This window comes from Haplochromis burtoni, unplaced genomic scaffold (assembly GCF_018398535.1).
Source record: "Haplochromis burtoni strain Fernald_Lab_line unplaced genomic scaffold, NCSU_Asbu1 Contig_231, whole genome shotgun sequence".
Classification (NCBI taxonomy): domain Eukaryota; kingdom Metazoa; phylum Chordata; class Actinopteri; order Cichliformes; family Cichlidae; genus Haplochromis; species Haplochromis burtoni.
The window spans coordinates 373,639-396,656 of NW_024582592.1; the positions used below are offsets into that span (position 1 = coordinate 373,639).

The following is a 23,018-nucleotide window of genomic DNA, read 5'->3' on the forward strand; positions in this document are numbered from 1 at the left end:
AGCAGAAGCCAGGGGGAGTTGCAGTGACGCGCCCGTGAGCTCCGCCGGCAGCCAGCTGTGCCTGAGTGACCGAGCCCCAGGCCGAGAGGCCGGGGGCACCCCACCTCCGAAGTGGCCCGAGCAGCCCCAGGCTCCAGGCCCCGATAAGCGGCCGCCAAGGAGTGAGCCGGTGTGTACCTGGACGCCCACCCCCGGACACAAAGAACCACCAACGCACCGATGTCTGAGGGAGTCCGCCACTGGCAGGGGAAGTGGTGGTAGGGGGAGATAGGCCTCCAAACCTTGGAGGGCCTGAGATGTCCCCAGAGAGGTGGCGCCTGACACCCAACCTGACATATAGACACAGACATACAGGCACACACAGACACAAACATCCATTCCCACCCTCATGCTCTCATATGCACTTACTCCACACTCAACCAACGTGGAGACAGACATAAAGAGACGTGTACACACGATCACACTCCCCAAGCGTACTCTACAAACCGGGTCTAGGTACCCTTGCCCCTGGAGGGGGGAACTGCACCCAGACCCAGGTGGTGTTACCCTTTTCCCTGCGGTGGGGGGAGGCAGACCGCCCCGACTCCGCAGCAGCAGGAAGGCCCCACACTCCAGACCGCAGTCGGACGGCCAACTCCTCCTCCTAGCCCCCCCGCTCCAGCAGGTCGCAGAGAATGGGGGTGAGAGAAGACTCCAAACCTCCCTCCACCCGCTCATTGTAGTGTTGATGCATGTGTGTTCTAAGGTGCATTTAAAACCCAGGAGGGCATGGAGCTACCTGCCAGAGAGCAGCAGGTAAGCGCATGGTCCCTCCTGCTAGCCCTCAATGTCTACGTGTATTTAAAATTGAGAGGTGGGCAACGACGCCAGGGGTGGGGTGTACACCCTGATGGTACTTTGGATTCCGTGTATCGTGCCCACCCCCAAGATCCTATATGTATGTGTAATGAGAGTGTGAGTAATGTGAATGTCTAAGTTGTGGGATAAAATTGAGGCAGAGGCAGCCAGAAGGGGACAGGAGGGGGGGGTAGCCTCCTCTGCACCCTGGTGACATACCCCTACTCCAAGGCCCTGCATGTGTGGGTGGTTGTGGTGGAGCGGGAAGAGGGAGGCAGCTGGAGATGGGGAGGGAAGGAAGGGAGGGGCAAGTGACCCCTCCCTGGGGCCAGCTCCCCCGCTGACCCCAGTAGGCACCCCCATACTCCGCGACCCGCCAGGGAAAGGGGGCCCAGGCCCATCCAGACCGGGGCCCAGTGCAGCAGCGCCCCCGGCCCCACAGAGCCCGGGACAGTCCACCCAACCCCACCACAGAGAAAACTGCACCCACCCCACCATCCACTCATCTTCCAGACTACATAAGACAATAAACACCCAGGCTGAGATCTTCCTCCACCTCTCCTGTATCTCCCCCTCCTGCAGAGGGAGCTCCTGAGGAGAGGAAAGCTCCTGCAAGATGTGAGGGTCACCTTTTAAAAAGGCTGAACCTCTGAAATGAAGGGATTAAACATCTCTAATTCCTGGAAGGTGTTTTTAAAAGCCTTGAATTCAAGCTGAAAGTCTGCACTTCAATCACACCTTGATTGATTTAAAATTCACTGCTGTGGTGCACAGAAGCAAAATTACAAAAAGTTCATACTTTTTAAAAAAAAACATATATGGTTTTAGATCATCTTCTGTATGTCCTCCTGTCCTGACTCCTGTTGGGTTTCATGCTTGATGCCTTCATTCAGCAGCCTTATGTGGAATTTCCATGTTCTCCATGAGCCTGGACAGTCTGAGCAGTCCAATGCTCAGACTGACTACACAAAGTTGTGAGTGTGAAGGAACAAAGTTTTATTTCAGTACCTCAGAAAGTATAAGGCCAGCTGACGCTAGATCCCATCAGCAGTAAGTGCTGTAGAACAAGACACTGACCTCCACAAGCTATAAGAACCACAGAATATGAAAATTATATTAAATATTAGTACTTTTATTTACAACAAAATCAATTAAAAAAGAGACAAATGTTAAAAAAGCCCCAGTGCATGTAGCTTGCCAACCCAGCCAGACTCATGAGAAAGCAGCCTGTGGCTTCAGTGGTCCTGCTGGATTCAGAAACCAGCTTCCAAGATTACAGAGGAACAGGTATTTGCTAGATACTAAAACCTTGTAAACCTTGCCAATCACGAAGGGTTTTCCAGTTTTCCACTCGTAGATCAAACATGTTTGTCACTTTGTATTATCAGCCCACAACAGGCACCCAAAGGGCCTCTCCTAGAACCCTCCGTTAGGACAGGAACTGAAGAAGATCATTCTTTTTCCCATTCCCTTTTGTGAAGTTGAGGCCTGAGGTCGAGGCTTACTGCTCCCAGTAGTTCTCCTCTGTGTTCCTGCCTGTTGACCTGAAGTTTAGGGTGGGACCTTTAGCCAAAACTCACCTTCTTCCTCTTTGCCTCTACCAGCTCTGTGCAGCTCTCTTTCATGCTTCTCATTATGGAGGAGTAAAGGGTTTGGATTCCCAGCAGTCCTCTTTCCCATTCCTGCTTTTTGAAAAGCAGAGGTCTGGGGTTGAGGGAGCAGCCTCCTCTAATCTCTGTCCACAAAAGGTACCAGTAGAGTGGGGAAAAGACTGCTAACAAGAGTAGTGACAGGAGCACGTAAGGCTACTCTCCTGCTGGAAGTCTTCTTCTGTGACAAGAGAAAGAGGCTGACCTTTATAGAATAGAATAATCCTTTAATTGTCCCACAAGGGGAACTTTGGGTGTGACAGCAGCAAGAAAGACACATATACAAAGAAACAGGACACAGAACAGAAACGCACAATTTTTACATATTTACATCAAGGACAATGGTTACCAAAAACAGAGTACTGTACTGTTATTAAATTAACTAAAGTTAAATACAGATAAGAGGCAACTCCTGGTTATAGTGTGAATTGGTTGATAAAATAGTGCCAAGTTACAGCGCTGATGTAAACATCTATGTTTGTTGGGAGCAGTTCTGATTGTACAGTCTGACAGCTGCAGGGAGGAAGGACCTGCGGAAACGCTCCTTCATGCATCGAGGATGCAGCAGTCTGGCACTGAAGCAGCTCTGCAGTTCAGCAGCATTTATATGCATGGGGTGGGAGACGCTGACCATCAGAGATGTTTTTGAGTCCTTTTAAGTCCTCATCCATGGAGTTTTACCCAGAATCCTCGCTGGTCCAGTAAAAATAACCACTGCTTCAAAAATTAAAAGCTATAGTAAATATCACATAATATTTCAATCTTATCAGACAGACAAAACATTTGTCTCCTCCTCGTAAGCTCTGGAAAAAAAACATAAAAAGAGTTCATTAAGGTAAAAAAAACTTTAAGATAATTAACAAAAGTATTTGCTGGTCTGCCTTCACACACATATCAACCTGAGCGACATCCCCTTCTTAATTCATGGGGTGTAATATGATTTATTGGTATCAACGCTAGAGGACGCTAACGATCCTTTTTTTTTTCCGTTGGGCTGAGTGTCCCTCATTGGCACACGTGATTTGTTTTTACGTTACGCCTCCCAGGAAGTTCGCTTTTCTGATTGGCTAATTCACACGCTCATCGGCCTATGTCAACCTGAGAAAAATAAAAAGATTGGTTTCACATGCATACTGTCAAGGGACGGAAGAGAGCCGATGGCAGTGGTAAATCTTCCAGTAACACCGTGAGTTCACACTTTTGTCCTGAAGCCCTGAGAACGGGAACGTGCTTGGCATGTAGCTGGTGTTAGGCGTTACCACCGATAGTTGCCGGGCTGGTTGGACTGTGCTTCAGATGCAGACAGAATGGCCTTGGGGAGACTTGTTTACATTGGCGAGCCAGCTAGCTGAATGCTAACATTAGCTAAATGTCAAAATGAAAAATGAGAAAAGTAACGGCACCTAACGATAATTTCTTCGCCGAGTGAGGCTTTTGTATTCAACCAGCTTTCGCGGTTTGGGGTTTAAATGTGGATATTAATAATGAGTCACGTTTATGTAGCCTACATTTCGGGACAACAAGTCCTTTTGGCATACAATGGTATTTAAAGTCGGACCCTTACATGTCAGGGGTCGTTCATGCGAGCTGCCCGTCAGTTGGCTCTCTCCCGCCTTGGGTGTTATATTCATGTAGTTAAACCCATCAGGCTTTCTTCCAACTCGAACCCGAGCCACTAAAACGTCTTTCTCCATTCTAATAATGCAATCTCTTCACGTAGTTAGTATCACTGTGTTTAGCTGTGTCGGTAAAGCAGGGGCGAGCAGGTTGTTTTTACTGACACACAGAACCAAGAACCGGTTTGGTGGAGCCCACTGTAAATAAGAAAACTATATTCAAACATATTACTTTCATTCAAATTGATTTTCGATATCCTGTGCTGTGCCCTTGTAACGATGATATTACATGAAAAGGGGCGCTGGAAATAGTTTTGTATACATACTTTCTCCACTATTGTGCAAAACTGGTATTTAAATCATTGAGGAACAAAGTAGCAACACTGCAGTGGAAAATTACAGCGTCAAGCAGAACTGCATTAATACAAGTACAGTGTAAAGTAAATGCAGAGCGAGCTATTTGCCAGTATAATCTTGGATCACAGGTCAGCAAAATAATAACTTGAAAATTATTCGAGTGGAGCACAAAGTACAACATATACTCACAAAACACAGTAGAGTAGAACTGTAAGTGTATCTAAGGTGTACTTTAGTACAATACCCGACTAAATGTACTTGTCTCATTAAATATGTCTAATGTGATACTGAAATTCATTTGTTTAGGTCAGAGCAGCAGCTGATGGTGGGTAAATCATCTAATAGCTTGTCTATAAACTGAAAACATGACCTGACAAAGGTCTAGTTTCCCCTGACAACAGACTGGCACGAACGACATCGTGTTTATTATCAGTTATTACAAAGAAAAGCATCAACTTCTCATATTTCACTAGAAGGGACCAAGAAATATTTTTGCCCTTTTTTTCTTCTCTTCAGAAATTGTTTGCTGTACTTCAAGTGTCACCTGTTTAAGACATATTGGTTTATTCTTTTTTTTATTGGCTAACTTATTGGTAATACAATCAATGTTACTAAGCAGCAGTTTATCTCAAAGCTTCCATACATAACCATCTGCTGACTGCAGGGGGTGAAGATTTGTCAGGAAATTTTTCAATTTATCACGCTCGCTCAAAAAATAAATAAAACCAAGTCAAGAGGAGAACATTTGCTCCCTTTATAGAGAAGAAACGAAGGTTTATATTCTCTTCAGCTGTGCTGCTATCAGCAACATCAGCATTTGGCAGTAAAAAGTATCTACACGCAATCTTAGGCTTACAGTGTCGTTTAAGTGGTGTGAACCTCCACTGTCGAGTGCCTTGGCTCCCCATTAAACATTTAAAGGAAGCTGGAAACTGACTGATATGAAAAGAGTTTTATCTAAACAGATTGGGGACTCTCTAATTTTGGCAAATCCCAAAAATTAGGAAAATGGCAACTATGAAGAAACATAATAATGCTGAATTGAATTCTTTTGTTGGTTGCTTTGTTGAATTTGAGCTAGCTTCCTCCTCCCAGCCGGAGTTGGTGGTGCTAATACTTGCATCAGTATTAGAATTGCTCTGAATAATCTATTAATGACTTCAGTTCATTGCCCCCAAAACAAAAAGCAACAACAGTATTTTTTTTTATCTTTGTAGATTTAAAAACGAAACGTATTCCCAGGCTTAAAGCTTTCCTATATGTTTTTTTTAATATTCGGGGTCTTTACATATCACTGGTTGATTTGGAGCGTTCTTTTTATACAGGACCGTTATAGACAGTCCTGTTTCAGGCCGTAGAAATGGACTAGTTAAGGAAAATTGTCAAATAAATCAGTAATGAAAACTAAAGCTCTGTCACATTTAAAAACCTGTGTAAAATGAGGGGCAGCAGGGTTCAGCTCACAGCAGCTCGTTGTTAAACTGTGGAATTTAAACTAAGACTAAATCACCTCAATAGTCTTATGAAAAAAACAAAGGACTTGATGACCTTGGTGTTCTCAGTGGGAACTGCAGCCCTGCTGGTAGCTGGAGTAAGCAGGTGAAAGGAGCAGACTAATGCTCAGGCTCTCACACACTCATCCACTTTGGTATGAAAACAGTTTAATTTAAATAATGAAAGCGTGAGAGTGAATTTCAGCAGAAATGCATTATTCATCAAAACAGGCTCGACAGGTGCTGCAGTCATGCAAAGCTGTCTTTGAAATGTGTATCTGTGAGTACCTCTGTGGGTATCTGTTTGTGGATTATTATCTTAATATTTCATGTGTAAAATGTTCAAAGATTGTCCCTATTTTTCAATTAGCTTAATTTTTGTAACAGTACACAGCTGAGTTTATTATTATTATTATTATTATTATTATTATTATTATTATAAAACATTACAAGGACACCCAGAAAATTGTGATTTTGTTTTTTACCGCATGTCCACAAATATATATTTAAAACCAGTACCCAGTATATTTTTCAATATAAGAAATGCTCTGAATACTCAGTTCAAATGCTGCTTTTTTCTTGAATGGGTTCTATGTGATGTCAGTAAGAGCTGATATTCCTTATATGGTCATCTGGGTTCGCCCTGCTGTTTTAAAGTTTCCAATTTAAAAAAGAAAAAGCTGTTTTAAAAGGATGGTGCAGGCAGATTAAACAGCGTGTTTAAGATGGTGGCAAACCGAAGGGCATTATTACCATCACATTATGTCCAGTGAAGATCAGTATCCATTAGTATGGATCCCATAGTATGGTATACTATAATATAGTATTCCATGGAATCCATTAGTATGGATTATTGTGAGCATGCAGAACAACTCCAGGGGAGTCCGAGCTGCAAACGAGCTGTCCCTAAAACGATTGAACAACAACAAAATCTCTGTGGCGTTCTGCTTGCTGTCGTGCTAATTAATGAAAGCCGTTACGTAAGAGCAGTGAGTTTTCAGGTCACTGGAGGCTTAAAATAAACAACCACACTCTGCAGAGAGAGCTTGGCCTTTTTGTGTGTGTTCCCTGACTTTGAAATCCTCAGGCATTTGTGTAATCGAGTACTGGTTCGTACTCTCATTGGGAGCCTTTGCAGCTTTTGCCTGAGTGACTGTGCCTGCTGCTGAAGTGGTTTGTTGTTCAGCTGTGTCATCTAGTACGCCAGGGAGTAATGAGGAGTTGTGGTCTGCTGACGTTCCTGTGCCCGTGACCGGCTTATGTTGGGCAGAACAGAGCTGACGGCCAGCACCAGGCTGCAGCGTCACTTTAATGTGTAATCCAGTAATGACGAGGCTAATTCTGCTTAATATCGGGTGAGATTTGGAGCGTTAGGCTTGATGTTAATTTTTCTAATAAACACAAAGTTGTTATGGAGCTAAAAGACTAAAATGAAAACATTTAAATCAAACCACTGTTTGAATATTGGGCCTGTGGGGGAATGAACAAAGGATTTAGTCAGTTTAACATGTCTGGATTCATTTAATAATCTTGTTTCAATGTTGGTTAAAAAAAAAAAAAAAAAGTTTCTATGTGTTTTTGCGCACTCAGCAAATTGGCTTATTAGAACAACGCTTCCAGGACATGCTGACCACCACGAAAGTGAAATGAAATCATGAGCTAAACATAGTGTGACATTTATAACAGCTAATATTTGTAACCTGGTAACAAACAGACTACAGGCAGTGCAGATGAGCATTGGTCTGCACTGTGAAGCACAATCTCATAAGTGTAGCTTTCATGTTGTGCTCTCATTTGTTGCAGGACTGTCAAGTCTGCGTACAAATGGACGACGGGACCGTCATTACACAAGTGGAGCCGTAGCTCGTTGCTGGAGACTCTTGTGAAATACGAGCGAGCTGTTTAACACGTGAGTTTGCTGAATGAAGAATGAAATGCTCGAGTGAACTCGTCACCACGGAGGACCGGCCTGGACCATAATTTCCTACAGAACCTTTTATGCTGGAGTGCCCTTTGTTCGGTCTCGCCTTGCCGCTCTGCCTTGCCCGCCTTCGTCCACCGTCTCTGCTGCGTCGCCCCGGCAGAGCAGTCCCATCCCTCTCCCCAGGCCTGGCTCCGGCGGCGTGTTGGTGTACGATGGCGCGGCGGGATGCTGAGGGCTGCCGTGGGGGACTGTGATGTCAGAGCCCAACAGCCCGGGCGAGAGCCGGTGTGGCGCTCCCAGATTCTTCGTGGGCTGCGAGGACGATGAGAGCGAGGTCCTGGAAGATAGCATAAGGACAGATATGGAGCTGTATGAGGACGGCGAAGACACAGACTCGGTGGGTGACTCTCCCGTCACAATCGATTGTCACTGATTAGTCAGCAGCAGGAAGCTCTAAGCTATCATGTTGTAACCATGGCAGCCGTATATCCATGGCTTTTGACCAGTCGATTACTTCAAAATAATCAAGTCATTGATTCATTAGGACTTAGCATGACTTTGGACGTAGTGATACTTGATGCAAATATAAAATAGAGCTCTCCTTTATGTTAGGTTTTACAGTTTAGTATAATTAGCTAATTTCTTTAGCAGATGCATACATGTAAAGAGATGAGAAGTTTCTAAAAGCCACCATAGTTTGTATTTAGCTTCGATTAAATACATGTAGCTATGCATGGATTAGTGAGGTGGCCAGATGCTGACAGAGGATAGAAAGTAAAGTAAATTTTAGAACTTAATGAAGGTCACAGAGTTGGTGATATTAAAAAAATATATAATTTAGTCTTTTTACAGATGCACTTTTAGAGAATTTATTTGCTGTTGATTTCAGTTAATGTACGTAGAGCCGAAAGTTTAACCGGCGTGCTCTCCTCTTCCTCGTTCAGCCCCCAGAGCGACAGATTGTCGTGGGGATCTGTTGCATGATGAAGAAGTCAAAGTCCAAGCCGATGACCCAGATCTTGGAGAGGCTTTGCAGGTTCGAGTACATCACTGTGGTCATCTTCCCAGAGGACGTAATCCTCAACGAGCCCGTGGACAAATGGCCTCTTTGTGACTGCCTCATCTCCTTCCACTCCAAGGGTACAGTTTCCTCCCCAACTGAAACACACATGCAAAAACACAACAGACTCGTTGTGCTTCTTGCTTCCCTGCTTCGTCACATATTGATGATGTTTGTGTGACGTAGCACACATTCTGCTGTGTTTATCATCTTATAAAGTTCCCAAGCATTCGCACACTGAGCTGAGTGGCTGTCTTATAGTGAAGATTATGGTTTAAGAGTCTGTTTCAGGTTTCTCTGCATGTTTGTGTAAAACAGGATTTCCGCTGGATAAGGCCGTGAGCTATGCCAAACTAAGAAATCCTCTGCTCATCAATGACCTGAATATGCAGTATTACATACAGGACAGGTGCGCTCTTTTACTGAAACTATCTACTTCCATCATTTGAGCTAAATACACGTGAAGAGAATCAGGATATGTGAAAATAAACAGCCAGTGCTTGTTCCTCTTTTTGTTTCTTCATTTGATTTTGACAGGAGAGAGGTGTATCGCATCCTGCAGGAGGAAGGGATTGATCTACCACGCTATGCTGTGCTGAACCGTGACCCCGATAAACCAGATGGTCAGTCTCCCGCTGATAACAAGTCACTACATATATGCACTGAGAACATTTGTGACGATGCAAAGAGTACATGTTTCAGTTAAAGGGCCTCTTTCAGGTCCCGTCAGGTCTCTGCTGGACCTTATTCCCCCCATTTGTTACAGAATTTTAGATGCTGCATATCTACTGTATATAGTTTCTTGACCTCTACTTGTTTAGAGGTCAAGAAGTGAATGAGTTAAGGTCATATGGCTATAGAGCAGGGCGATATGGCCAAAAGTATTTATCACGATATATATTTGAAAATTTGCGATAACGATATAACTGACGATATAATTGATGCGAGACAAAATACAACTCCACAACATTACTAGCGCAAAAAGACAACCTTCCATTTATTTTCACTTAAACAAGAAGCTGGTTTTTATGTACATTAAAGCTTTATAAAAATGTAACAGTGCAAATGCAAATTCCTTGCTGAAAGTTTAACCAAAAGGCATTTCCAGTAGAAATGGGCTGACATATCCTGAGCATAACCATGTATAATATCCACTGAAGTTAAAAAGAGGTGCTTTGCAACATTAAACTGCAGTGTGCAGTACGTATTTTTCGGACCATAAGGTGCACGGGATTATAAGGCACATTAAGCGAAACAAAGCAGTCAGATAAATCAAACTTTATTAAACTCATTCTTCTTGCTTCCTCCACTTCTGTACCATTGATTCATTAATGTTGAATTCTCTGGCAGCTGCTCTATTCCCATGTTGTTGCAGTATATTAATGACTAACCTCGTATTGTGGATGGATTATCTCAGTTGTTCTCCTGACTGAAGTTTGGTCCGTTTACAGCATCCTGCCATGCGATTGCATTTGTCTCTAACTATCAGGAACCTTAACGTTAACTTTTATAAGTGGAAAAGTGTTAGTGTTCGTCCTCCAGCTTCCCTGTTTATGTTATGCTAACATAGCTGTGTCGCTAGCGATCACGTAGCACATCATTATATACCAGCTAGCCCAACTTCAGTAACCCTACAAATGTCACTGCTGTTTAGTTTCTGTCTTCATTTATGTTGGAAGTGATAGCAGAGCTGTACGTTTGAATTTTTTCAGAAATCTCTCAGTCAGAACATGCTATATCATGCTTAGGTAACTAGCGAAACTAGCGAGCTAACTTCCGCTAGCTTCCTGCTAACTTCTAACTCCGTTAAATGTAATAAATTTTGTTTTCATGGATGCCTGGAAGTTAAACTTCATAGTTACACCTGGTAAAGCAGCAATGCTGATCGTTTTATTAAAGATGAAAGAATTTAGACAGTTTTTAACTCTCAGTGATGCTGCAGTGTTCGTTTGACCTGAAGCATACGGAGTTTAGGACCCAGATTACTCCCAGATTTAAGAGCATCTTAGTCCGACAAATACGACAATAACGACGGCCGCTTGCATGTTCTGCAAAAAAATGTGCTTTGTCGTGTATCTGACGGACAAACACCAAACCAGTTCCACATCACTGAAGTTGCACCATTTTTACAAACCAATTCTGGTTCATCTGTTTCACTCAACAATCGGCCATGTGCGTATGAAAACAAAGGCACTGCGCATGCGCGTTTTACTCCCATTCTATCGCGATATTTCATTTTCCTATCGTTGCCTAACATTATACCGGTATTACCGTGAACGGTATAATATGGCCCAGCCCTATATGGCTATTTGTTTTGTTGTTGTTCTTTCTGGGCAAGTATTAAGGAAAGGCTTTTAGAAGCAAGCTTAAGCATCATTTGCTCCTAAAAAGTAACTCCACAGGCTGTGGGAGTTCACCAAGGGAGTCGGGGCAGGTCTCCCTTGTTGTTACAAAGTTACAGTCTGTTTCATGGTTGCCAATAACAGCGTTTCATACGTGATAAAAATGTTGCCACCATTAATTCTAAAACTTTAAAAAGCTCAGAAAAACAGCCCAAGCTCCCGTTGTCCATGCAGCATCCTTGAGTCTGTTATGTAAGGCTGTACTTGTGTTTTTCTTAGCTGAAGGATAAATATAGCATCAAATTTGAAGCAGTCACAAGTGTCCCATACTTAAGTGCTGTGGTATGTTGGCTCTGTCATCCAATTCCCGTTTAAACACAGTGACACAAACTCTCCTGACTGATGAACGGTCAGATGTCTTAAGTGTCCTTATCCTTGACACTAATGACTGTTTTTTTTTTAAAATGAGTGATGAGTATCACGTGGTCGAAAGGGTAGAGCTGCTTCACAGGGCGCTAGAGTAAACACGGCAAGGTGGAACATCATGTGTGTAATACTGGGTGGTAATGAAAAGAGGCTGCGTGCTAAACAGATGCATTTGATCTGTGTGTGTCTGTCTCAGAGTGCAACCTCGTAGAAGGAGAGGATCATGTGGAGGTGAACGGAGAAATCTTCCAGAAGCCTTTTGTTGAGAAGCCCGTGTGTGCCGAGGACCACAACGTCTACATCTATTACCCCACATCGGCTGGTGGTGGAAGCCAGCGGCTCTTCAGAAAGGTCTCTGATTTGGCCCTTGTGGCTTTTTTTCTTTATAAATAAGCGTTCCATGCAATGTGGTTAAAGTATGGAAAGAAAGAACAAAAACGTTTTGTTGTTGCCAGAAGAATTAAAAAAAAAACCCAGTGTCAGAAATGGACCAATCAGAGAACACGAAACAGAGAGTGCATTTTATTGGCTGATGTATTGTGCAGTGTACAGTGCAGCAGCAAAGTATTCAATTTGTTTTTCACCTCAAAATGTTAGAAACAATAACCTGTAATGACAAATATTCACAGCCTGTTCAAGTACAGCCTCAGATCTCTTTTAGTCTGCTGTTACAAGCTCAGCGCGTTTTCGGGCAGTTTCTCCCATTCTTCTTTGCAGAACTTCTCAGACTCCATCAGGTTGGATGTGGAGCGCTGGTGCACCTTCATAGATGTTCAGTCGGGCATTCATAAGTGGTCCTGGAGCCACTCCTTTGTTATTTTGGCCATGTGTTCAGGGTCGGTGTCTTGTTGGCAGATCAACCGTTGCCTGAGTCTGAGCCAGAACCACCACCATCACTGCACAGTTATTTATGTGCACGTAGCAGCCTGGGTTGGTTCCATTCACAGCCCTTCCCCTAAACAGCACCCCAACTCATGACACACTCTTGGTATAAGTGAAGCCCAGCCTACACAGGCTGTTTTCTCTGCTTCCCCTCTGCTGGAGGTGCATGTTAGAAAACTGTTTAAATATGCAAACGGCCTTAGCCCAGCCGGGCTCCGCGGGGCGTGAGAAAGGCGGGGATCGGCTTCGACACTCGCAAACGGCTTCAGCCATTTCCTGCTTGCAGGAGGTGAGGTCAGCCCCGCCTGAGTATGTTTGACACCCATCCAGAAGAAGCAGAAGGGATGGAGATGTTTCCCTAAGATTTTCAACCCTCAAGGAGCTGGACTGGCCAGTGAGCGACGTCTTAGGGGAGCTGTAGCTCATGGTGGGAGTGAAGTACCTCTTGCTGAAAGGCTAAGGTTCTTCTCTTAATGATATATAGCAGGGGTCCCCAACTCCAGGCCTCGAGGGCCGGTGTCCTGCAGGTTTTAGATGTGTCCTTGATCCAACACAGCTGATTCAAATGGCTAAATGACCTCCTCAACATGTCTTGAAGTTCTCCAGAGGCCTGGTAATGAACTACTCATTTGATTCAGGTGTGTTCACCCAGGGTGAGATCTAAAACCTGCGGGACACCAGCCCTCGAGGCCTGGAGTTGGACACCCCTGCTATACAGGGTTCATACGAGTGCTTGAAATCCTTGAATTGTAATATTGTCTTTTCAAGGTTTGAAAAGTGCTTGAATTTCAGATGTGGTGCTTAAAAGTGCTTGAAACTGTATTTCTTTCACCACAAATAACTATCTGACCGAATAGTTTTCATATCAGACAGAGAGAAATAAGATGAGTCGCAAAGTCTAAAAGCAAAATTTCTCCGCCTGGGCTGCCGAGCGCCTCTGCAGATCAGTCTGTTTCAATGTGTGACCCCACCCCTCCCCGCACAGCCTGTCCACAGATTCATGGTGATGTAGCTGCTCCTTTAACTGTTTGCTGTCTTTGCTTTGTTTGGTGTTTGTAGACATGGTTTATATGATATTTTATCTGAGATTCAGAGGTTTCTGTCACACTACTCGTGTCAGCACTTTCTGACCCTGTGTTATAACAGATTGAACATGATCTCCTCCCTTTTGCCCCCATTTTTGGGGGCGTGGGTGCTTAACTAGTTAAAAAACAAACATCTGTCTCCTATTTTTTTGTGTCACACAGGAAAGAAGCCTCGATATCTGATGAGAAGACTTCTTAATTTGGCCTTGCTGTGTATTATTGTGGTGCTTGGTGCAGATTTGTTCACATTTTCAAATCTTAATTTTTAAGAGAAATGTGTTTGAGTTTGTACACTAGCGAGTGCATATTGCACCATTTCCTTTTTCAGTTTTTGTCTGTGGTGCATTTTTCAGTTTTAACAAAATTGGAACAAAGGACATTTAAATCGACCTAAAATGATTTAATTTTGACATGGCCTTACTGGGGTGATGCTAAGTGAAACATGCATTCTTTTTTTTTGGGTAATGTGCTGGAAAAGCTTGAAAATGGACATTGAAAGTGCTTAAAAAGTGCTTGAATTTGACCCTGAAAAATGCGTATGAACCTTGGATATGGGACTACTGCTGCTCATCAGTAATTGCAATGTCTTTGATCCACGGCAGCATTGTCAAACACAGTGTGGCCTTTAATTTAGAGTTTGATGGGTTTTATGGAAACCATGCAGAGGTGAACCTCATTAACAGAGAGCGGCCACTCAGCGACTCTCTGGGTTTTGTAGATTGGGAGCCGGAGCAGCGTCTACTCGCCAGAGAGCAGCGTGAGGAAGACGGGCTCTTACATCTATGAAGAGTTCATGCCAACAGATGGCACAGATGTTAAGGTAGAGTATTTGTCACAGAGTACATGGTAGATAAAATATGTGCAAAGAACACTTTGTTAATGCTAATAAAGCACCTGTAGAAAGGATTTCATCAGCTGTCACGTTAATCCACATTAACCTGAACTGTGCTGGTGTGTTCAGTAAAACCGCTGATATGATTTGGAGGACCTCAAGGGTTTCTCTCTATCGTGGCTGTCGGGCAGCTGGAGGCACAGATCGTCTTTAGGCGTTGTGTCAATAAAGGCCTCCAGTGTAAAACTTTATCAAGTCACACGAGGAGGGGACTACCCGCTTGGGTCATCCCTCAGATTTTTGTGGGTGTTTTCATTTCACGTCAGGTGTACACGGTGGGACCGGACTACGCTCATGCCGAGGCCCGAAAGTCTCCTGCTTTGGACGGGAAGGTGGAGAGAGACAGCGAGGGCAAGGAGGTTCGTTACCCCGTCATGCTGTCAGCCATGGAAAAACTGGTGGCTCGTAAGGTCTGCCTGGCATTCAAGGTATGTGCAGTTGATACCTTAGGTGTGTTACAGTTTTCTGGTTTCTTGTCGTGGAGTATGAACCACGTCCTCATCTGCTGTCGCTGCAGCAAACAGTGTGCGGCTTTGACCTTCTGCGGGCCAATGGACACTCCTACGTGTGCGATGTCAACGGTTTCAGTTTTGTGAAGAACTCGATGAAGTACTACGATGACTGTGCCAAGATCCTCGGGTACCACCTTTAGTTCTTTTCTCTTTTCTGGTGTTCACCGTCTCGTTCTGATCTGGTGATGGAGTCTGCGTTTCTCTGCAGGAATATTGTGATGCGTGAACTGGCTCCGCAGTTTCAGATTCCTTGGTCTATCCCTACTGAGGCTGAAGACATCCCCATTGTTCCCACCACTTCAGGGACCATGTGAGTCATAACAGGAGCAGACATAGAGGACTAGACTTATCACAGACGCCTGATTGCAGCTCGCGCTGCCAAGGCTGCCAAAACCAGTCATTAGATTTAGGGCCAATTATTTTTTCACATACAGCCACAAAGGTGTGGGTCCCTTTTTTTCTCCCACTTAATCAATTCAATCGTTTAAAAATTAAATAAATAAATAAACTACATTTTATTCCATTTTTGCCTAATATAGTAAAAGTAGTTTGATAAATGCAAAAAAATAAGAAATTCTGTCACTTTTTAAAAAGCAGAGTTGCTTCTTCAGTTTAACATAATAACTGTGTGTTAGCTACAGTAGATGACAGTAAGCATGCCCCTGAGCTGAGCACGCAGCAGCACACAAACTAAAGCCAAACAGATTTCTAAAATCATCAGTGTTGGTTGAAGCGTGCGCTGCATTCAGCACATTTTCACACAGATCGTCCTGATTGAGCCCATCACACTCCCCAAAGCTCAGCTGCATAGCAAAGGTGCTGCCTTAATTAGTTGCACAGCTTTATTGAAGAAACGTGTCATGTACACAGATTTATACTGATGCAACTCAAATCTCTACTCACGCTCTGCAGGATGGAACTTCGCTGTGTCATCGCCGTTATCCGACACGGAGACAGAACGCCCAAGCAGAAAATGAAGATGGAAGTTCGCAACCCAATGTAGGCCTGCCTCTCTGTTAATATGCTCCTGTTTCCTGCAGGTTAAAGATCTTTGATTAACGTCTCGGATGCTTTCAGGTTCTTTGATCTGTTTGAGAAATATGGAGGATACAAAACTGGGAAATTAAAACTCAAAAAACCAAAACAACTGCAGGTAAAAGAAGAAAACAATAGCCAAGGTTTCATTTGTCATTGCGGCCTCTGTGAGGACAAAGTGTGTGTGAACATGTGTGTGTGACTTTGAACCCCGACAGGAGGTGCTGGACATCACCCGGCAGCTGTTAGCAGAGATCGGGCAGCAGAACGACTGTGAGATAGAAGAGAAGAAGTCCAAACTGGAGCAGCTGAAGACGGTTCTGGAGATGTAAGTGAGAAGCATTTTATTGACTCCTGGTCTCATATTCACTTAATCTGTTTCTGGCTCAGCAAACTGTTTGACTAAAGCAGGGGTGTCAAACATAAGGCCCGGGGCCTGCTGCCCCACCAGGTGACTTTAGAAAATGTGAAGGAGGCCTTCAAATTTTTGACTTTTTACGACTTTTTCTGCTAACATTCACAGTAAGTAACAACAGAACCCAAGATTTGATATTACAAATTTCAGTTTTTACATTTTCTACAAGTTCAGTTTTATAATGACTGGGCAGTCTGGTCAATGAACTGGTTTCTTTCCTGTAATTTGACATGTGTTTGTTACAGTTTAAACTAAAACAGTCGTGTTGACACATTTGTGTCAGTGAGTCCAGCAGCATTTCTTTATCACGTGGAAACACTGAGACACACTGCAGCACACTTCTTTCTCTTATATTCAGATGTCTCTGGGATTAAATAAACTTCTTTATGCTGACAGGAAGGAGCGTTTCAGTCTGGACCTCGCTATAAAACCAGTCTGACACCCTCTGAACAATAATGAGTGAACTTAAAAACGAATCTTTCTAAAGGGTGGGGATCGTTCCCAAAGATCTTTATAAAGCTTCTTGTTTTGTTGAAGGTGTAGATCTTTCTCCGTGTTTATGACAGATGGGTTTCTCAGAAGTTACCAGTTCACTTCTTTTCTACATTTTCATAAGTTTTCAAAGTCAGTCTTTCTGTTATAACACTGCTGAAAATATTTACAGTCACAGCCAAGGCTGTATTTTGGTAGTCGTCATAAAAGCAAGCCCGTCTTTCCTTATCAGAAGTGAGATGTCATGCATTGCTAACTATAAGTATCTTTGGCTTTTTTCCCGTAACAAAGGTACGGTCACTTCTCGGGGATCAACAGAAAAGTGCAGCTTACTTACCTGCCCCATGGGCAGCCCAAGACCTCGAGTGAAGAGGAAGGTAGGAAGACAAAGACTGTTTAATGGCTTCTTTCCAAAGGAACAAGCTGAAGCTGAGTGCTGACTGCCCGCCTCTGTGGTTATTTCCAGACACTCGTAAGGAAGGGCCATCGCTGCTGCTGGTGCTGAAGTGGGGGGGGGAGCTGACCCCTGCTGGCAGAGTGCAGGCTGAAGAACTGGGGAGAGCTTTCCGCTGTATGTACCCCGGAGGACAAGGTGAGACGCACACAAGCATGTTTCCTCTGGAACATGGTATTTACCACATGCAGTGCTGCTGGCATTGTAACTCTGAGCAATAAGCTGGTGATGGAAAAATGAACATGCTGAGACCTCAGGTCTGTGTTGTTCACTCACCAGTTACATGTTATGAAAGGTCTTAAACAGAGAAATGATTTAAAACAAGCCTGTGTGCGTGTGTGTGTGTGTGTGTGTGTGTGTGTGTGTGTGTGTGTGTGTGTGTGTGTGTGTGTGTGTGTGTGTGCGTGTGCGCGTGCGTGCATGCATACTGTGTTTTGTAGGAGACTATGCTGGATTTCCAGGCTGCGGGTTACTGCGCCTACACAGCACCTACAGACATGACCTGAAGATTTATGCGTCTGATGAAGGCAGGGTGCAGATGACAGCTGCTGCTTTTGCAAAGGTACGCAGCATCCTGCTGTTCTAAGAGCTTCAGTCAGCACAGAAGTGTAATAACAGAAATAGGAAGGCTGAGGTCTTTGAGCTTTGGTGCAAGCCACGGCACACACCCTCCAAATACTGGACGTGCAGTAACTAGTGAAATGTGTCTGTGTGGGCAGGGTTTGCTGGCCCTGGAGGGCGAGCTGACTCCCATCCTGGTTCAGATGGTGAAGAGCGCCAACATGAACGGGTTGCTGGACAACGACAGCGACTCGCTGAGCAGCTGCCAACACCGTGTCAAAGCTCGGCTCCATGAAATCCTGCAGAAGGACCGAGACTTCACCGACGAGGACTACGACAGGGTGACTAACCAGCTGTGTTTAGCGCTGACGTGCCAGAGCAGTTTGTGTGGTTATATTGGAGAGCATGTGTGGTAGTAGGGCTGCACAAATAATCCGAATCTTAATGGCAAAGTGAAAGCAAGTTGAGTATTCTGTAAGCCTGATGGTGTGGCTGAGTGGGTGAGTCTCTGTGCTGCAGTGATGATGGGAGAAACAAGAGTCTGACGTCTGGGACAAACAGGAGGTGAAGAGCTTGGTTCTACAAGCGGATCATCAGCTGCTGTCTGGAAATGTCTGGATTTAGGGCAGGTGATGTTAAGTAGGAACAAATCATATGCAAAGAGCTCTGCAGAGGTGTGCCTGCACCACAAAGCAGCACATCGACCTTATTCAGCAGCCTGACAGCACAGCGGAGACTACAGCGTGATGAACGTGCATGCAGGCCGGGAGGTGCATTGGTGATAATGTGAATCGTCCGAGTCAGATCTCCATAACTGCGAGCCCGTACAGCACGTCAGCATATCTGTAAACGTCACAAAGCCACACTGCGTTTGGCCAAAGACGTGCAGTAACCAGTGTGAGAACAAAGGTTTCAGGATGTCTTTTAAGATAATCTTTTTTTAAGCAATTCTCTGAGTTTAGGTGATTAAGGACGTTTGTACATTAGCAGGGATGTCACACAGCATGTGTGTGCTATTCCAATACAAGTATTTGTTTCACTAATACCAATGAATTCGTACGATCTCAATATTGATCAAACTAACAGTGATAATCAGTCAATACAACATATTTTTACTGGGTAAACAACATTTCTGACATGTTTCCTCAGTGTTTGTGGCAGTGACACAGGGTGTACCTCCCTGTGTGTCACCACATGCATCGTGTTCCTTGAACTAAATATTTCAGTATTAATCGTTCATTTTTCATGTCACTTCTTTTTGTGTGGTTGGAAGTTTGGCTGTTTTAAGCCTTTTGTAAAGTGAAAGTAGTCGTTCGGTTGAGTGAGCATCTTTTTAATAAAAGCTTTTGCTTTTCTCCATGTGGCTCTTACAGCTAGCACCAACCTGTAGCGCCTCTTTGGTGAATTCAATGAAGATCGTTAAGAACCCAGTGGCCACATGTGACCAGGTTTACGCCCTCATTCAGAGCCTCACCTCCCAGATCCGCAAAAGGATGGAAGACCCCAAGTCTGCAGGTGAGCTCAGGCCTCAGCGCGTTTTCTGAAGCTCAAATAAAAACCCAACATTTTGCTTTTGGAGCTCAGAGTCCCTGAAAGGTGCAGCGAAAAGCTGAAAACATCTGTTGCTCACCAGACCTGCAGCTGTACCACAGCGAGACGCTGGAGCTGATGTTGCAGCGCTGGTCCAAGCTAGAGAGAGACTTCCGCATGAAGAACGGCCGTTACGACATCAGTAAAATCCCCGACATTTACGACTGCGTCAAGTACGACGTCATCCACAACGCCACCCTCGGCCTCGAGGACACCCTGGAACTGTTCAGACTGTCTCGAGCTCTGGCTGACATCGTCATCCCACAGGTGAGGGGGCGGGGGGGTACAATAAGGATGGTTCAGAGTGACAGATCCATGCATGAGTCTTTATATGACTGATGTGCCAATAAACGCATGAAACAAGCAGCTCCTCCAGGTGCAAGGAAAAGATGACATGCTGCTGAGGCTAAAGGTTTTATGTGACAGCAGAATCCTTTGTGCTGCACTTTACAGCTGTGGACTCCACACCTGATGTTGACTTTGTTTAAAAACACTCAGTGTATATTGAGTGCTATTGTACACCTATATACAGGCCCACATATGTCAAATATGATTGATGATGGTAGTGCTGTGATGTGCTGTATAGCTGCTAAAACCAGTGAAGCTAAAGGAAAGTTTAGTCTGTGCACAGCTGATATTTTCACTGTAACAAAGTGTAAAACTTTCTTAAGCACCTGAAAATCACACAGTTTAATTACTCTGATATACTCTGAGTATATATTAAAGTCGTGTAGTATTTTTAAGCTCATTTGTCTGTTGTTTTTTTGCAGGAATATGGCATAAACAGAGTGGAGAAACTGGACATAGCATACGCCTACTGCCTCCCACTGGTCAGAAAGATCCAGCTGGACCTGCAGAGGACTCACGAGGACGAGTCTGTCAACAAGCTGCACCCTCTGTGGGTCTAAGATTAGGAGTTGCGTGACTTAAATAGCGTTCTGACCGACCGGAGAATATTTTGAACTTGACCTCGGTTGTACGTTTGCAGGTACTCTCGAGGAGTGATGTCTCCTGGACGCCACGTCAGGACCCGTCTGTATTTCACCAGTGAGAGTCACGTCCACTCCCTGCTCAGCATTTTCCGCTACGGGGGCTTGCTTGATGTAAGCAAATGTCGATCTGGCTGAGCTTTGAATGTTTTCAGAGGAGGCACAAAGTCTGTATACGTTTGTGTGTGTGTGTGCGCGCAACAGGAGGAGAAGGACCAGCAGTGGAAGCGTGCCATGGATTACCTCAGTGCTGTCTCCGAGCTCAACTACATGACTCAGATTGTCATCATGCTGTACGAGGACAACAATAAGGTGTTTTTCTTTCCTTCTGATGTTCTGTTTGTGGTAGACGTGCAGTCACATGGTTCCATTTGTGACATGCTAGCTTTATAGCGTTTCTTCTTTTTATTTGAATAAATTCGATACACAGTTGTTTCAGGAGTGCAGCCATCTTTATCTTCTCCTGTTTGAACACCAGCGATTAGTTAGACCCCCCAGCCATGCTTCAGCTGATACCTGGTAGCTAGCAGAGCGGTGTGCAGGGCAAATCAGAAACCTCAAAATGTTAAAATATTTTTATGATCAGTCTAAAAACAACAAGCAGCTGATGGTGTGTCCCTGCAGTCGGCTTGAGGTGAAGCTCAGGCTGCTTTGACAGCGACCTGTTTTTGGTTTGGGTGTTTCATGATGATGATCATCTGTAAAACCGTCAGGTCAGCTGCCTTTGTCATAAATGTGGTTGAACATACCATGGATCTCTGTGTACTGACCTACACAGAGATCCATGGTATTTATACTGTTTATACTGAATTTGAGATCCCAGGTTTCAATTGTAAGCCAAAGTCATAACACCCCCCAAAATCGATAATTTTTTATATTAAAGGCTCACCAATTAGAAATTTCTAATAACCGATTTTATCTTGCTACAGGACATCTCCTCTGAGGAGCGCTTCCATGTGGAGCTTCACTTCAGCCCCGGGGTGAAAGGTGTTGAAGAGGAGGAGAACGCTCCCACCGGCTTTGGCTTCAGGCCCGCCTCTGCAGAGGTAGCACGGCAGGTGGGATTGCAAAGAGTCTTCCTCGTTGCTCTTCTGCAGGTGGCAGTGTTTGCCGTCAGGTTTATACCGTATGTCTGCTCAATCCAGAACGGGCAAAAACAACCCGACCCCAGCAGCCTGGAGGACCTGTCACGGGATGAAACCGACCGTGCTGTGCCGCTGTCTGAGCCAATCACCATTCAGAGGAAGTCCCCACTTATTCGCAACCATAAGACCGGATCCATGGAGGTGAGACTGGCACTGAATGCAGAAAGAAGCAGACCCAGAATAGGAGTTTTAAAATTGTTTCAACAGCTCTTCACTGTAGACACTATAAACAGTGTAACTGAACTCTGTCTGTTAGCTTCTGCAGAGAAGAATCGTTCACGTTTTCCTGTGTTTTATCCACAGAAAACTTGGTTCCTGTGGTTTTAGCCTCTGGTCTTATCTACGGCTGTATTTCACTAAATAAAGTAGCGGTGGCTGATACGTGATGTAAAACATGCTTGTGGTATGTGTGGCGTGTTCTTTCCACCAGGTCCTGTCGGAAACATCGTCCTCCAAAGTCGGCAGTTACCGCCTCTTCTCGTTCTGCTCTCGTCAGTCCCCGGAGATGAAACAAAGCGGATTAGGTAGGTATTGTAATGCTCTGTTGCTGCGGCAACTGTATGACACGACTGAGTGGGAGGCTTGGGTGCAGCTACGAGAGTTTTTATCTCGGGAAGACATTTTTATTAATGGAAATGACACAGAATGAGGGCGGTGCTCATTGCTCTGAGACATGCACACAAGCTTTTTTCGAGCTGAGCATTTTGCAGGTTTGTGACTTCGTCAGCATTCAGAGGTAAAACATCCCTCTGTAGCAGGGCAGCCTAGTTTCCTGACATAAAATCAATTCTGGACAGATACACGTGTCTGACACTGTTGCTAATTGCTGCTGACATGATTCCAAGAAATCAGAAAGGAAGTCATTTTGAGGTTGTTTCTGCTCCATTCATGCAAACTAAACATGATGAAAATGATTGGTCACCAGTGTCTGTGTGAATCTTGTATTCCGAGTTAAAGAGTGAACCTTTATGCAGGCCCATGAAGCCTCCGGGGCTTTCTCTGCCTCTGAGCCAACTCCAGGGGTTGACTGTGATTGAGCTGTTGTAAAATCCACCTGAAATGTTTCCTCTCTGTCACTCTGTCTTTCAATGATGTGTGAATGACATCAGGCACAGTCTGAGCTAAAGTCTAAAACATCATGGATGATGCTGTTAATCCTTCTCAGTTAACTTCTACGCTGCGTCTGCACTGGAAGCAGTTTGGAGCGTTGTGGTGACCAGAGGCCACCGAAGGTGAAAGACACTCAGTGATTTCAACAGAAT

General features: G+C 44.5%; 1 protein-coding gene across 4 annotated transcripts in view; it reads left to right on the forward strand.

The window, feature by feature from the left end:
* The first annotated feature begins 3,550 nt into the window (after positions 1-3,550).
* Positions 3,551-23,018, forward strand: part of ppip5k1a (diphosphoinositol pentakisphosphate kinase 1a) — a 32,429-nt gene continuing 12,961 nt past the window's right edge. For all 4 annotated transcript variants that reach the window (XM_005937946.3, XM_014338633.2, XM_014338634.2 and 1 more), the window contains exons 1-25: positions 3,551-3,672; positions 7,756-8,273; positions 8,821-9,016; positions 9,255-9,345; positions 9,474-9,559; positions 11,901-12,055; positions 14,390-14,491; positions 14,830-14,991; positions 15,081-15,202; positions 15,284-15,385; positions 15,988-16,074; positions 16,153-16,228; positions 16,329-16,438; positions 17,309-17,394; positions 17,484-17,609; positions 17,912-18,033; positions 18,191-18,373; positions 19,406-19,547; positions 19,666-19,889; positions 20,393-20,520; positions 20,611-20,725; positions 20,816-20,923; positions 21,541-21,669; positions 21,757-21,897; positions 22,187-22,280. In XM_005937946.3, coding sequence (XP_005938008.1) covers positions 8,130-8,273; positions 8,821-9,016; positions 9,255-9,345; positions 9,474-9,559; positions 11,901-12,055; positions 14,390-14,491; positions 14,830-14,991; positions 15,081-15,202; positions 15,284-15,385; positions 15,988-16,074; positions 16,153-16,228; positions 16,329-16,438; positions 17,309-17,394; positions 17,484-17,609; positions 17,912-18,033; positions 18,191-18,373; positions 19,406-19,547; positions 19,666-19,889; positions 20,393-20,520; positions 20,611-20,725; positions 20,816-20,923; positions 21,541-21,669; positions 21,757-21,897; positions 22,187-22,280 — 3,031 coding nt within the window. In that variant the 5' untranslated portion in view covers positions 3,551-3,672; positions 7,756-8,129. The remainder of the gene's footprint in view (positions 3,673-7,755; positions 8,274-8,820; positions 9,017-9,254; positions 9,346-9,473; positions 9,560-11,900; positions 12,056-14,389; positions 14,492-14,829; positions 14,992-15,080; positions 15,203-15,283; positions 15,386-15,987; positions 16,075-16,152; positions 16,229-16,328; positions 16,439-17,308; positions 17,395-17,483; positions 17,610-17,911; positions 18,034-18,190; positions 18,374-19,405; positions 19,548-19,665; positions 19,890-20,392; positions 20,521-20,610; positions 20,726-20,815; positions 20,924-21,540; positions 21,670-21,756; positions 21,898-22,186; positions 22,281-23,018) is intronic.